This window comes from Podarcis tiliguerta (assembly GCF_965153285.1).
Source record: "Podarcis tiliguerta genome assembly, chromosome: 2".
In the NCBI taxonomy this organism is placed as follows: domain Eukaryota; kingdom Metazoa; phylum Chordata; class Lepidosauria; order Squamata; family Lacertidae; genus Podarcis; species Podarcis tiliguerta.
Genome location: NC_139535.1, coordinates 11,643,847 through 11,659,892, shown reverse-complemented (window position 1 = coordinate 11,659,892; position 16,046 = coordinate 11,643,847). Strand labels below are relative to the sequence as shown.

Genomic DNA, 16,046 nt, shown 5'->3' with positions numbered 1-16,046 from the left:
ACGGCCTCGGCCCAGTATACCTGAAGGAGTGTCTCCACCCCCATCGTTCAGCCCAGACACTGAGGTCCAGCTCTGAAGGCCTTTTGGCGGTTCCCTTATTGCAAGAAATGAGATTACAAGGAACCAGGTAGAGGGCCTTCTTAGTGGTGGCGCCCGCCCTGTAGAATGCCCTCCCGTCAGATGTGAAGGAAATAAGCAACTATCTGACTTTTAGAAGACATCTGAAGGCAGCCCTGTTTAGGGAAGTTTTTAATGTTTGAAGAAGGTAACTCTCCAGTCGTCCCATGTCTGTTCCGTGAATAAAACAGTAGTTTTAGTCTGTTGCAACAAAAACACCACCAAGACATCTTAAAAGACAAACACTTTTATTCAGCCACAATGTGGATGTACATATCAAGAAGGGAGGGGGACATTGTCGTTACAAAAGGAATTACTCCGTCACATTAGTATCCAGAACACATTTGGAAAGAAAAAAAGATTCTCCTGAGAAAATCCAGTTGGTGTGTGGCACACACCCAAATGGTAACATAAATAAAGTGAACCCTGGGCCGCTCATTCCCTCTCAACCTATCCTCCTTCAGAGTTGTAACTATGAATTGGGTAGGGGAGAATAATGTACAATCCAATCCACCCAAGCGTTTTGAGGGAAGGGTGAGATATGAGAGAGGAAAGTGAAATAGGCTGAAATCATAAACATCTTTGCGAAGCCGTATTGAACAGGATTTTACCTCAGAGTAAGTGTGCTCTGAAAGCAGAATTGGGGGTCCTGAAAGACTGCCTGTATAAAAACTCTTCTGCCATTGCTTAGGATAAAGAGTTATTTTCAATTAGATTACGTCTCCTTTTTAAAGAAATAAATTGCCGAGGGAAATCTGGGAAAGGGCAGGCAAAGAAAAACAGACTCCGGTTTCAGTTAGTTCAGAGACTTTGACTAGAAGCTGGTCTGGGCCTTTGCAGAGCTATCATAGGTGCTCTTGTCCAATAAAAAGTTTGATTTTTAAAAAACAACAACCTGGACAGCAACACCAGAAAATCCTACGAGAGCAGACCTTTAGGAAATGAGGGCGATATACCCCTTTTCAGACAGTCGAAAGAAAGGGAAAGCATCTCGTCCTCCAAAATTGACATCTTTGAATTCAGTGAGCTCAGCTCCCGAATCGGCGTCATAAAACACTAGCTGTCCCACCCTGCAGTTCAGAACCACTCGGATCCTCTGGATCTCCTCACTGAAAGGCAGAGAGTGATCCCGGTAACATGAGGGGCAGGAGGCCCAATGTTCCCCATCCCACTTCCCAACTTGCCATATCTCATTTCTCTTCGGAGTTGAGGAACCATTCTTCTGAGAGACTCCCACGGCCCAGTCTCCTTCACTTCCCAAAAAGACCTGCCAGGTATATCTGCCCCCTCTGAGGGCCTGGGACCCCATCACAAAAGGCCAGTCATCATAGATCCTCTCAGGATTTGTGGACAGATCTGGATCTTTGCCTCCGTGTCTCACACTTTTGAAATCCCTTGACATGATGAGTTGGGGACTAGCTGTCTTTGGATCCAGTGTTATAGTTTCTGGAGGGATCGGGGTGGGGGAGGGAAAAATAAAAAGGATAATTAAAGGCTTTGTTTCAACTTATGACTTTCTGACAGCAAGAGATGTTTAACAGTCAAACAGACTTCCTCAAGAGATACTGGATTCCCTGCCCTTGGAGGTTTTTAAGCAGAGGTTTGATGGCCATCTGTCATGGATGATCTAGTTGAGATTCCTGAAATGCAGGGGGGTGGGGGTTGGAATAAAGGACCCTCGGTTCACTTCCAGCTTTACATTTCTATGTGTGCAAATCTGTTTACTATACATATATATGTGAATGACTAAATTATGCCTTGCCACAAAGTGGATATTTTGGGGGAGGAAATCAGATGCTACCTAAAGGCTCAAAGTCACAATTCTCATGCTCTCTTGCTTCAGCCGCTTTTCTCTCAGCCCAGCTCTGATGCTGCAAGCGGACCTGGGCTGAGGGAAAATGCTAGAAAGTCTGTGAGGATGTGCTTGTGATTGACAGGAGCATTCCAAAGCAGTAAAGAATCCATTAGGAGTGAGTGAAGGGCTGTTAGGAAATGGGAATTTTAAGTCTGTGAGGGAAGGGAAAGAGAATGCAAAGGCTGGATCTATATACCTATAAAAACACTATGAAAAGAAACGTTATAAAAGCTCACAATGGAAATTCTTGGTATTTCAGATCTATGGCACCATCTGGTGCCACACTGTTATAATGCATTTATAACATCGTAAGTTGACGAATGCAGATGAATCCAAAGAGAGAGACTCAAGTCTCAGGATTTATAGTTAGGTGTATGTGCTATAGCAGGGACGCGGGTGGCACTGTGGGTTAAAGCCTCAGCGCCTAGGGCTTGCCGATCGAAAGGTCGGCAGTTCGAATCCCCGTGGCGGGGTGCGCTCCCGCTGTTCGGTCCCAGCGCCTGCCAACCTAGCAGTTCGAAAGCACCCCTGGGTGCAAGTAGATAAATAGGGACCGCTTACTAGCGGGAAGGTAAATGGCGTTTCCGTGTGCAGCTCTGGCTCGCCAGAGCAGCGATGTCACGCTGGCCACGTGACCCGGAAGTGTTTTCGGACAGCGCTGGCCCCCGGCCTCTTTGAGTGAGATGGGCGCACAACCCTAGAGTCTGTCAAGACTGGCCTGTAACGGGCAGGGGTACCTTTACCTTTACCTATGTGCTATAGCATATATTGGTCACCAAGGTAACCTAATTCTTCATCACTGTCTTTTGATTAGTCCTTTTACAACAACTCTCGTTCCTCTGAGGTAAAACTCTGAGGTAAAATTTCAACAGAAACGTCTCTCAGTCAAGTTATGACACTTGCCACAAAGAAGTACAACCAATACCACAAGTGATGGCCTCAGCAGGGCCCAGCCCTCACAATAAGCCCTTAGGTGGCTTTAAAAGAGGATTAGACAAATTTGTGGAATGAGTTTAGCAATGGCTACTAAGCATTTTGGATCAAAAGTGCAATACCTCTGAGTACCATTGGCTGGACAACAAGAGCAGAAAATGGCTTTTGCCCTCATCTGCCATATTAGTTTGTTTGTTAGCTTTGCATTTGGGCGGATCTTAAGATATCGTAACCAAACTTTGTATTATGGTTCCCAAGATGAAGGAAGTTCTGATACAGCTGGATGCTGTTTTGAACCAAAATGGTGGACAGAATCTTTCAAAACTGCACCAATGTTAAAAGCTGTACTGATTTATTTGGTTTCGTAGAATTCCCAAGCAATGCAGTCTATGAAGCTGTCCTGTCTCCTGGATGTGGACAACTTATGGGTTAATCTGTTTAACATTCCTAAACTGGCAACCCCCATAAAACACAAATCAAAAAACTTTCTGCAAAAAAAAAGACATCCCTATCCCTTCTGTGAATTTGGTCCTCCACCAGTCCCCAAAATTACCTGTGGCTGCATTAAATCCAGTTAGACCACCTGGAGGCCGGGATGGGGGGAGAGAAAAGAAAACAGAGATAAAATGTCACACAATTGTATTTGTCGCAAAAAATATTTTTAAAATCCATCCATCACTCCCTTTAATAGATAAACTGAGTGCTGACTGAAACAAGAATGTGCCTACAAGGAACAAGACAGGGGCTTCAGCATGCTTAATGTAACTCTGGGGTTTGCTGAAGCACAAATTTCAAAACACACACACAAAACAACAACAACAACAACAACAACAACAAGGAAAATATGCACACTCAATAGCTTCAGAATACTGAGTCTCTGTTGGAAAACAAACTAAATAGAATATGTGGGATGGAATGTCCTGCTCCCTCTGCTTAGGAGTAAATAGTGGCAGCCCAAAAGTGCACGAAGGCCTTCTGTGTAGCTCAGCATCGTTCGCCAACTCCTGGATCCCTCTTCCCTGAATTCTGCTGCCTCCCCATCACTCACCCAGGTCCATGTAAATTATGCTGGGGTGGGAGAAAGCACGGTTGCTAGGTCTAAAGGGCAGCTCTGGGAGGAACACTCCAGCAAGAAATCTCCCCCCACTGAAGTTGTTGGACTACTACTCACACAAGTCTCAGCCAGTCAGCCAGGCCAATGGTCAGGGATAATAGGAGTTGTAGTCCAGCAACACAGAGAGGTGTGTGTGTGTGTGTGTGTGTGTGGATACACAGGTCCCAACCACTGTGCGTGAGGAAAGGACACTGCCACATTTCTTTCCAGAAGCCCCACACTAACCTAGAGCTTTTCACACCATCTGCAAGATCATTTAGACCATCTGGAAGTTGTACTTATGGCACCAACCTCTTCAGAATATCATAGGGCAGGGGTGCCCAAGCTTTTCTCAAAGAGGGCCAGATTTGATGAAGTGAACATGCATGAGGGCCGACGAAAGTTGTTGACCTTTTTTGGGATTGAAGTTGAGCTTTTTTTTTACGATTTTACCCAAAGTTGTTGAGCTTCTTTTAGGATTGATGTGGTTGAGCTTTTGGGGGGTATTATTACTCCAGGAAGTAATAAACCGCCGCAGGGGCCGGATTAAACCCAAAGGCCCCCAAAACGGACTTTGAACGTGCCTGTCACAGGGTAGTGACCCTGAAACACATTTTCTGTTGCTGCCTCTATATTATGAAATGCCCTTCCTCTGCTATAGACAAAGCAGGAATCATCAATTGCTTCAGACATCTTGTAAAGATTTGCTTTTCCTGATGCATAACATCAGACCCTGTTTTATGTGTTTGAGAAATTCCTGTTTTATTTGTGTGGGATTCGATGCTAGTCTCACCCAGAGTAGACTCATTAAAGTTAATAGACATGACCAACTTAGTTTCATTGATTTCAGTGGGTCTGTTTCAAGCAGGCCCTAGTCAGATATATACTTTCATGCTACTGTTTTATTGGGTTTTGACTTTACTATTGTTTTAATGATACTGTTTGCTTTTATATTTTGCACTGATTTAAGAGATTTCAAAAATACCAGGTGGCTTATAAATGCTTTTAAATAAAAATAATATCCAGTATAAAATCCTTGCAGCTATTTGTTAAAACAATTGCAGGCAGCCTCCAACCAGTGGACCTTATTAGGCCTGCCGGGTTTGGCACTTAACAAAACAGCATTGTATGACATCAGCCACAGGAAAAAACTCAAACACAATTCATGCCATAGCTGCTGCAGCTCAGCAGTTAAGTCAGCCAACCTCAAATGACATCACAAGATTGACAGGTGGCCGGCCTCTCCCACTTTTGGTTCCGACCCCTGTGGCAAGATCCAGTGCCCAACCCCTGTTTTCATACCCCTTAGCTCCTGCACGATACTATTCAGACAGACATTTCTATCACGAAATTCCTCAATCCTCCACTTCAGCACGGTGTAGAAAAAGAACGGATTCTCAAATTGCTTCTTCTTATCATATCTGGAAAGAAAACAGTATTATCCCTCCATTGATGCAATTCAGAATCCCTAAGGGAAGCACAATAAAGGTTTGGAATACAAGGGAATGGCAGAAAGCCTCACGTCTAAGCCCAGAACTACCTTCTGAGTCCTATTTCTCGGGAATCAGCAGAGCCATTTCAACAAAGCACCCCCCATCCCCATCCTTTTCAAGGTGACCCAGAAGGATAACAAAGCCACCTGAGCGATCCAAGAGAACCAACAGTTGTTGTTTTTAATGTATTTTTATTAAAGATTTTCTTGATTTACAATAGTATGTGCAATGTCTCTCTCTCTTATTTTCCCCCATGTAACATTTTTTACCAATCGGTTTCATTTGTTGAGACATTAGGAAGTAAAAGGGGAAAGAGGTGTGGGGGGGAGATGAGTGGGGGTGGGGTCGGGTGGCGATGTTTCTATTTTACTTAGTATATGTGGGGTTTTGTGTCAGTGTTGCTTGTGCAGGTTCTCTGCTCTTCACTTGTGTTCCTTTGGTGGTGAGAGAGGTTGGGGTTGGGCTATGGTGTGGTGGTTCATTTGTGGTTGGCTGTGGTGGTCTTTGTTTTCATGTGTGAGTGGGTGTTTTGGATCAGGTTAGACATATTGATTTGTATGCTGTTTGTGGATTTTTGTCATTGTCTTGTTGGGCTGTGTATGTGATAAAGGGGAGCCATACCGGGGTGAAGGCATCTTCTTCTATTTGCCCCGTGTCGGTTTCAGTTTATTGGTTAATTTTTCTAGTAAGGCTGTTTCCCATACTATTTGGTATCATTGGTCCATGCTTACTCCTGACAGGTCTCTCCAGTGTCTGATTATGGTGTTTCTGGCTGCTGAAAGTAGGTGGGTTATGAGTTCTTTGTGGTGTAAGTGGGCATTATTGTCCTGGAAGATGTTTAGTAGGGCCAATTCTGGGGTGATTTCTATTACCTGCTTGGTTATTTTACATATTTCTCATATGGCTGTTGTCCAGAATAGTTGGATTTGGGGCACTACCACCACATGTGGAGGTATGTGCCTGTGGAGGTGCACCCTCTCCAGCATTTTGATGAGGTTCCTAGGCGTATTAGTGCTAGTTTTCTTGGTGAGAACCTACAGGTTATAAGGCCAGGAGAGCAGGCTGAAAGCCAAAATGGAAGGGATCTAGATCAGCCGCAATCAGTTTGCACTGTGCCCCATCCACCTCCTAGTAAAGATCGCCCACAACTAAGACAACAAAAGCAGTTTCCATTCCAAAGCCAAACTGAAAAGTAGAAGGAATCTAAATAAAGTGCATGCGAAAGACTCTTGGAGATTGATTTAATTTGAGCAGAAAGAGGAGAAAGATGAACACGACACCCAGACTACCATCAGCTCCAGTGCTTTTTTTCTAAAATAATGTTTAGGAGTACTCTCATTTTCCTACTCATATTGAAATACTGCCCCTCAATGAAGCCAAACATAGATTCACAAAGTGTTTAGGGATATGCGTACCTCTGCGTCCCCCCAGGAAAAAAACCCACTGATCAGCTGTATTAATAAATGGGGGGTGGGGTAAAATTCAGCAAATAACTAGAAAGCCTTTCTTAAGGCAGGTAAAAAATAAAATAAAACAAAAAACCCCAAGCAAGTGGAAACAGAAGAAAACTATTAGAAACAGGAATGCTGTATAAGGATGAAAAGTGCAATGTGTGAACAAGAAATTAGTGAGATCCACTTACCTCTGCAATATGCTTTTAGCTTCCTACAGAAAGAAGAAAGAAAGAACAGAGATTTCAATGTACTATAAAGACTCCTTCAGACTCTGTAGGGAGCCAAAGGACAGCATTACCTTATTTAAGCAGATCTAATATGCCATCTAATCAAATGCAAACCTCAGTTTTCAAAATCTTGAAACCCAAAAAGTATTTGCTGGTGCCATCAAATCTAATGCGCACCCTAATTATTGCGACGTAATTTGGCCAAAAAAGGTGTGCATCACATTTGAGTAAATACGGTGTATATAAAGTAAGAATAATATTTAAAACATAAGTCTCCAGCCCTGAAACAGAAGAGTCCTGCTGGATCAGACTGAGGGTTCAGCCTCCTGTTCCCAACATGAGGTTGGCAGATTCCTCCAGGAAGCCCACAAACAGGGAATAATGGCAAAAAAACCCCTAATTAGGAGGGCATAAGGAGCACACACATGACCAGAGAATTAAAAAAAAATACAAACCTATTCTATCAGACTGATCCACAGTGAAGTGAAATTAGACATTTATCTGGGATGTTGTACAATACAAACCTCATAAACTGTAATCATAAAATTGGGCTCCTTCATATGGTATATATACAGTGGTGCCCCGCAAGACGAATGCCTCGCAAGACGGAAAACCCGCTAGATGAAAGGGTTTTCTGTTTAGGAGGTGCCTCGCAAAACGAATTTCCTATGGGCTTGCTTCGCAAGACGAAAATGTCTTGTGAGTTGCTGCGATTTTTTTTCGCTCCCCACCCCCTTTTTCTAAGGCACTAAGCTGCTAATAGCCTTTTAGCAGCTAATCCGCTAATCCCTTAAGCCTTTAATACTCGCAAATAGCCGCTAAACCGCTAATAGCGCTAATCTGCTAATGGGGTTGCTTCGCAAGACGAAAAAACCGCTAGACGAAGAGACTCACGGAAGGGATTCTTTTCGTCTTGCGAGGCACCACTGTAAATGGAGAAACACCAAAATATGGAGTTTGCTTTCCTAATGGATAGTTTGTTTCTACTCTTCTTACCTGAAGGAATTCAATTTCTGGCTTCTGACGTACTTCTTCCATATCCTGAATGAAACCTCCAAGACTTGCCAATTCTTCAGAGAACCTGGACAGGCAACTTTTCTTTATCACTGCAAGACACTTCTCCACGTTTACCATTTCCTGCAGAAGAAGTTTCTCTTGATCTCTCAGAGACTGGTATAATTTTCCAAACTCTGCCACTATTTTTCCCTTCTCTTCTTTCATTAGCTCCTGCAACAAGCAGAATATGAAGAGCAGAAAATCAGGCCAGCATAATCCATGTTTGCATTATCAAGGGAGATAGGATTTCATACAAAGGGCATATAAAACGGCATCAACATCCAGAATGGAAGAATTTCCTAAAAACCTATAGGAGTCCATGTTTCTGTGAAATATTCTTATAATTTCTAAAAGAAACCAAGCAATGCTGAGGAGCTGTGATGCCTCATGGCTTTTAACCATCCTGTTGTTTCCATTACTTGCTCAGTTCCAACAAATAGCGGTCTCTGGTCTCCTCTGGGAGGAAGAGAGATATAATGTTAATTAATTAAAAGATCGGCACTTACAAGCAGATCCTGGCTTTCATTTTCCAAGTTCTCTGTATACTGCAGAATGGTTTCTCTCCCCTCCTTCAGAACTTCTAGGCAGCGAAAAATCCGATCCTGTGAATAATAATAATAATAATAATAATAATAATTTTTATACCCTGCCCTCCCCAGCCATGACCGGGCTCAGGGCGACTAACACTGAATACAGTGGTACCCCGCAAGACGAATGCCTCGCAAGACGGAAAACCCGCTAGACGAAAGGGTTTTCCGTTTTTCGATGCGCTTCGCAGGACGAATTTCCCTATGGGCTTGCTTCGCATGACGAAAATGTCTTGCGAATTGAGATTTTTTTTCCGCTCCCCACCCTTTTTCTAAGCCGCTAAACCGCTAATAGCCTTTTAGCAGCTAATCCGCTAATCCCTTGAGCCTTTAATAGCCGCTAATAGCCGCTAAACCGCTAATAGCGCTAATCCGCTAATAGGGTTGCCTCGCAAGACGAAAAAACCGCTAGACGAAGAGACTCGCGGAACGAATTAATTTCGTCTTGCGAGGCACCACTGTATAAATACAGTAAAAACAGGTGGACTTCCTGCAAGCTCTGCGTTGCTTTTTGAGCAGCGTGGGGCTTGCGTCTGCCCACCGCCTCAGCCACCCTACAACTGAGGGGGAGGCTGCTGCGAGGCTCCATGCAGCGCGCCCTGCCTTGGCTTGCCCTGCCCCCACGGGCAGCTTACCCCGCCACCGGCTGCAGGACACCGCGCCGGGCACCAGAATGGCTAGCTACGCCACTGCTAAGGCGTGTGCCTAGTGTTGGGGAAATTTCGCCCACAAGGCTGCTATCCCCAAAACGTCACATGCAATGTGATATGTAATAGCGCCAGCACTGGGAAAGTCTCCCTGGCACAGAAATTGCATAGACAGACATCAACATTCTCCTGAATGGCTGGGGAGAGCCTTAACAGAAGATGGCCTTAATACACAAACAGCTTTGTATGGGAGCACATATTTCTCCATGCAATTGTGTCTGAAAAGTCACCTCACACACCTGGGATCATATATAAAGCCTTCCCACAAGGAGAGTCTGAATTCTCACCACCCTCGAACCCTGGCCCTGGATATTTCTGAGAATGTAGCATTGGTTATATGCCCAAATCGCATCAAATGTAGTATTCTTACCTTGTATTCTTCAACAGCCTGGTCTATGGGAACCACAGCTTTGCATGGGTGCTGTTGTGCAGCGTCACACAGAAGGCAGAAGAAGATTTCGTGATCCTTGCAAAACAAATTCATGGGTGCCTTGTGCGTCACACATTTGGGCCCCTCTAGGCCCATGGAATTCAGCTGCTGAGCAATTTCAACAATGCTTGCTAGAGACCTGTTTGATTTGAAATCCCGCCCCACGGCTGCTCGGCACTGTGGGCACCTGGTTTCTGTGCCAGCCTCCTCCCAGCATGTAGAGATGCATCCTTGGCAGAAGTTGTGTCCGCAGTCTAGAGTCACAGGATCTGCAAAGTAGGCCAGGCAGACAGGGCAAGTAGCTTCAAAGCGAAGCCTCTTCCTGGGGGTCTCAGCCATAGCTTCACTATTGCAGTGCAACACAAAGGGAACAGAATTCTTTTCTCCTGCACTCAGAAGCAGCCCCAATGGGAAGAGAGCTCAAAGGGCCGTATCTCTGCCCTGGAAAGAAACAGCAGCAAGAGAATCAGGTTAGTATTATGCGCCCCAATAAAGCAAAACATCACTCAACTGCTTATTCACAACCAGCTACAGAGGCCGATTCCCACTTTGATACCCCTCTTGACCACTCCTCTTTATTCAACTTTGATTTGTGTTTTAGGGAGAATGGCAAACCTAGAAAGCATCTTAAAAAGCAGAGACATCACCAACAAAGGTCCGTATAGTTAAAGCTATGGTTTTCCCAGTAGTGATGTATGGAAGTGAGAGCTGGACCATAAAGAAGGCTGATCACCGAAGAATTGATGCTTTGGAATTATGGTGCTGGAGGAGACTCTTGAGAGTCCCATGGACTGCAAGAAGATCAAACCTCTCCATTCTGAAGGAAATCAGCCCTGAGTGCTCACTGGAAGGACAGATCCTGAAGCTGAGGCTCCAATACTTTGGCCACCTCATGAGAAGAGAAGACTCCCTGGAAAAGACTCTGATGTTGGGAAAGATGGAGGGCACAAGGAGAAGGGGACGACGGAGGACGAGATGGTTGGATAGTGTTCTCGAAGCTACCAGCATGAGTTTGACCAAACTGCAGGAGGCAGTGGAAGACAGGAGTGCCTGGCGTGCTCTGGTCCATGAGGTCACAAAGAGTCGGACTAAATGACTAAACAACAACAGATAACAGTGGGTTGTTGATGTAATTACAATTTAGTTTGTTGTTCTCATGCTTTGTGTGCAGTGTAAACACAAAATCTGTGTAGGCAAGGAAAACAACTAAGACCCATTTGGGAACACTATCCTCCAGAGTAATACACATAAAGCACGCTTTTTCCCAACTTTGCTGCTTGTTATTTATTCTTACAGCAGGAGACAGGTAAGGACTGAAACTCTAGAAAGAGTAGCCTTACTTGTCTATTGCAGTTTTTAAAAAAGTTATCACGTGGAATATGAAAGGCGTGATATATTTATTTTGCCAGAAACTTTAGTGTATCTTGGTGGACATCACATACAATGAGAAGGTGTAGCAATGCAAGAGATAAAGGCATCACAATGCCATGCAGATGTAAAGGTAAAAGGTAAAGGGACCCCTGACCATTAGGTCCAGTCGTGGCCGACTCTGGGGTTGTGGCGCTCATCTCGCTTTACTGGCCGAGGGAGCCAGTGTACAGCTTCCGGGTCATGTGGCCAGCATGACTAAGCCGCTTCTGGCGAACCAGAGCAGCGCACAGAAACGCCGTTTACCTTCCCACCGGAGCGGTACCTATTTATCTACTTGCACTTTGACATGCTTTTGAACTGCTAGGTTGGCAGGAGCAGGGACCGAGCAACGGGAGCTCACCCCATGGCGGGGATTCGAACCGCCGACAGAGCCCTAGGCTCTGTGGTTTAACCCACAGCGCCACCCATGTCCCTACTTTCCCCTATTTACTGTTTTATATTAGAAATTTATATTCCAATTCACATTTCAACCCTTATATCTAATCCTAAATTGCACGTTTTCCTAATTGATTCTTTTTTCTTCTCCCTTTCCTCTTCTCCCTCGGCTGTCTAGTTTTCAATTCCTGCTTGCATACCTAACAATATCTTATTCCCTTACACAGCAAAACAAATGAGGTCTCCCAGTGGCACTCTGATGGTATCAACCCTGCATACTCCAGGTCAAGAGGTTTGCATGGGATGTTGTGTTTGGAACCCTATTGAATGAATGAATGAATGAATGAAGGCTACTTTTCAATCCTGTTACTGAATAGCAAGGCTCTCCCAATAGTTTCTGAATGTTGCCATTACTAATAATTGGCTTGTGTCCAGAGCCTGCCTTATGTAAAATGGCAAGATCTGGAGAGCCCAGCTGAAAAGTAATCCAGCATCCTACCCCCACCCCCACCCCGCTGAGTGTACAGCTGGATTCCTTTGGGAATCCCACAAGCATGACATGAAGACTGTAGCCCTCTCTGGCTCTTGCCCTTAAGCAATTGGTATTCAGTGGCATACTGCCTCTGAAATTTATATACCGCTTATGGCCAAAAAAGGCTACTAAGCCTCGGTCCAGTATACCTGAAGGAGCGTTTCCACCCCCATCATTCTGCCCAGACACTGAGGTCCAGCGCCAAGGGCCTTGTGGCGGTTCCCTCGCTGCAAGAAGCCAAGTTACAGGGAATCAGGCAGAGGGCCTTCTCAGTGGTGGTGCCCGCTCTGTGGAACACCCTCCCACCAGATGTCAAAGAGGAAAACAACTACCAGGCTTTTAGAAGGCATCTGAAAGCAGCCCTGTTTAGAGAAGCTTTTAATGTTTGACGCATTATTGTATTTTAATATTTTGTTGGAAGCTGCCCAGAGTGGCTGGGGAAACCCAGCCAGATGGGCGGGGTATAAATAATAAAATTATTATTATTATAATTATCATCAGCATCATCACCATAGTACAAAAATGAGTTATACAAACAGTAAAAGATAAACATCCATAAAGAGTATGCACAATAAAACAATCCCAGTGACTATGAAGGAGCTCTATCACCCTCATAACTAATCCTGTTGATGGAATTATTCTAAAGGAATGTGGTCAGTGGCTTTGATAAGGAACCCACCTTAGTGACCATCCCCACATCTTGGGGCAGCAAATTCCACATATTCATTATGCGTTTTGTCAAAGGGTACTGCTTTTCCTCTGGTGGGAATCTATTGCTAAAATGTCATTGGGTGACAAGAGTTCTGTTGGTGCAATACACACACACACACACACACAGACAGACACCGTATGAGAATTCCTGAATGCCAAGATCCAGGTTTGGGGCAAGTACTCTTTGGCGAGAGAAGCCCAGCAGAAAAGTCACAAAATAAATTGCAAAGTCAAGCATGGAAATGTAGGTTGGTGGACCTTTAAAATGTACCCTTCCAAGCCAGTTTCAAAATTTCCCTCTTTCTGCAGCATAGGAAAAGACCACATTCCAGGCAAGTTAAAAAATGGTTTACTTACAAACTCTCCAGCGGTAGAGAAACATGTGCTTCAGAAAAGTTGCACAGGGAGTAAAATCTAGTTTAGTTACAAAGTGGTGAAAGTTCCTAATTTTTTTGGTAGAGGAACACAACAGTGGCTGGTGAGAGCCATGTGGCTGCTGATCTTGAGCAACCAGCTATAACCTCTGCACATACTAAGTTTCTCAGGCAGCGGGGTGGGGACGATTGGCAAGATTGCCTATTTCCTCCCAAGGTAAGGGGAAGTGACACAGCTAACCCTGTCAGGACCGCTTACTGTGGAATTAAACCCTTCACACATTAGTTAGATATAAGCATGTTGGTTAAATGAAGCTGGTTATCCCACAAGTTGTAGTATAGCACCTAGAGAAGATTGCACGCACACTACATGGGGCTGGCTCTCTTGACAGTGAGCCATTCTCTCCTGCCCTCTACAGTAAAAAAAAATGGTAAAGGACCCCTGACAGTCCAGTCGCGAACAACTCTGTGGTTGCGATGCTCATCTCGCTTTACTGGCCGAGGGAGCCTACATTTGTCCGCAGACAGTTTTTCTGGGTCATGTGGCCAGCACAACTAAGCTGTTTCTGGCAAAACCAGAGCAGCACATGGAAGCGCCGTTTACCTTCCCACCGCAGTGGTACCTATTTATCTACTTGCACTGGTGTGCTTTCAAACTGCTAGGTTGGCAGGAGCTGGGACAGAGCAACAGGAGCTCACCCCGTTGTGGGGATTTGAACTGCCGACCTTCCTATCGGCAAGTCCAAGGCTCAGTAGTTTACATTTAAAACTTTTACAAATAGTTCACTGGATGATTTTTCTTGTTCCCTTCCTCCCAGGTCTCTGCTTGTTTGCCTTCTGAAATTGGAGGGCAATTTCTTTAAAAGCAGAACAAAAACCCCATAGAACCTCCATTTTATGCAAGCAAAGTAAAAATGCAATCCAAACCCCACAGGCCTCAGATTTAGAGAAATCTATAAATAAATCAAATCTATAAATAAATCTATAAATCTATAAATAAATCAAATCTGAATTTCCAATTTTACCTAATGAGTTAAGTGGCATCCTCTGCCTATATATGCAAATGTAAGACTATTGTAATAAGACTAAATGTAAGACTATGTAACACTATATATGCAAATGTATGACTATTTTCATTGTCCTCCCTGTTAGACAAATACACTTGCTTTTGTTAATGCAGCCCAGCCTTTTTAACTGGGCAGGGTTTAGGCCTGAGCACTCTCCTAATCTGGTCCTGGGTGGGATGGGATTGAGCCCTGCCCCCCACTATCAAGGCCACCTTTTGCTCGCCCCCCCCCCCCAGCAGGCCGGGGGAGGGAAGGAGTTGCACTGCAATCTAAAACTATGCATCCCAGGAGTTGTGCATAAGGAAACTACAATTTTTTGAGTGTCGGGCAAGCCAATAACGAGAAAAGCGAGGGTGGGGTGGGAGAATCAAATCTTGCGATTAAACTGAATTAATTCAGTCTGATTTGCAATCATTTGGAAAAATCAATAAAAATAATTGGGGGGAAATAGATGAGTCGACAAGCCCAGGCAGCTCTACTGCACTCCGCCGCAGCAAGCGAAGCCACCTGCAAAAAACGACGCGCGCTTCTCTGAGAATAACTCTCTTAATTGTTTTTTAACTTCACAGGGCAAAGAAAGATCGGGCTACAAACCCGTTCCCAACGCCCAGATTTCGTTTACCCTTCGCTCCCCAACGACCGGCCAAAGCAGCGATTTTATTTGGACGGAGGATCCAGGAACTCTTTTGGTTCAAGCGCCCGGATCCGGAGCAACTCCGGTTACTAGCAAGAGAAAGGAGAAACCGATGCAGCAGGAAACGGCCTAGGACTGGGGACAGGCAAACCAGAGAATCGGGTTTGAGAAGGAAACCCTTTTTTAAAAAATGAGCATGAGGCAACTTTACTCCCAAAAAGCGGGATGGAAAAGAGGGCGGCACCCATATAACTGGGGTTGGAACATTTGGAGTTGGATTTTTAACATACACACACCCCGTAGTCAGGATTTTTGTTGGGGGGGCACAAGACTTTTGTTCCAGAGCCTACGTGATTGGTCAGTTAATTATTTATATTGTTTTACTTGATTGGGGGGCTGCCTCTCTGACCCCCCTACACCCATGACAAACCCCCCCCCCCTCTAAAAATACCAAGGACTGATACACACATTTATTTAGTTTCTGGAAGAGACCGTTTAACCACCACCTGCATCGCCGCCCCAGTTTTCCTTTCTGCAGAACGATTTCCAGGAAGCGCGGGTCCCTCGCTTTTATATTGCAAGTGTGTTGGGATTTATTTATGCCTTTTGTTTTTAAAGCAGACGTCCGGGAGACATTGAGCAAGAAGCAATGAGAAAACTGGGGGCAGGAGAAAAGGGGCAGTAAGGAACCAGAACCTAAGAACAGCTTTGCTGGGTTCAAAATGCAGCACGCGCGCACAAGCGCACGCCTAAGCGAGCAATAAACTCCTACCGATTTAAGTGGCTACCGACTGAGCCTAAAAACGGGGTCCAGGAGGCGAATTCCCTTTACCTCGAAGCCCGGCAAAAGCAGCTGTCCCAATCCGGCGGAGCAAAGGGGATTCCTTCGGTTCAAGCGCCCAGCAACTCAGATTACGAGCAAGAAGGAGAAGCCGGAGGCAGAGAACTCAAATTCCCCGCCACGAAAAAA

At 44.9% G+C, this 16,046-nt stretch overlaps 1 protein-coding gene across 1 annotated transcript; it reads right to left on the bottom strand.

Moving 5' to 3' along the window:
• Positions 1-348: 348 nt before the first annotated feature.
• On the bottom strand, positions 349-16,045 carry LOC310670610 (zinc finger protein RFP-like). Its single transcript, XM_083426194.1, has 8 exons — positions 15,843-16,045; positions 9,893-10,388; positions 8,735-8,830; positions 8,169-8,399; positions 7,134-7,156; positions 5,301-5,419; positions 3,459-3,488; positions 349-1,563 (listed from the first exon to the last, which is right to left on the bottom strand). The coding sequence occupies exons 2-8, from the start codon at positions 10,289-10,291 to the stop codon at positions 1,052-1,054; spliced, it is 1,410 nt and encodes a 469-aa protein (XP_083282320.1). The 5' UTR covers positions 10,292-10,388; positions 15,843-16,045; the 3' UTR covers positions 349-1,051.
• Position 16,046: the final 1 nt, after the last annotated feature.

What these genes read in the sequence shown, in the direction of transcription:
- LOC310670610 (XM_083426194.1), bottom strand. Translation starts at nt 10,291, where the DNA reads ATGGCTGAGACCCCCAGGAAGAGGCTTCGCTTTGAAGCTACTTGCCCT. An exon ending in AGGCTGTTGAAGAATACAAG is followed by an intron (nt 8,831 to 9,892) that starts GTAAGAATACTA and finishes TATTATTCACAG; the next exon opens with GATCGGATTTTTCGCTGCCT. An exon ending in ATGAAAGCCAGGATCTGCTT is followed by an intron (nt 8,400 to 8,734) that starts GTAAGTGCCGAT and finishes TGCTTGTTGCAG; the next exon opens with GAGCTAATGAAAGAAGAGAA.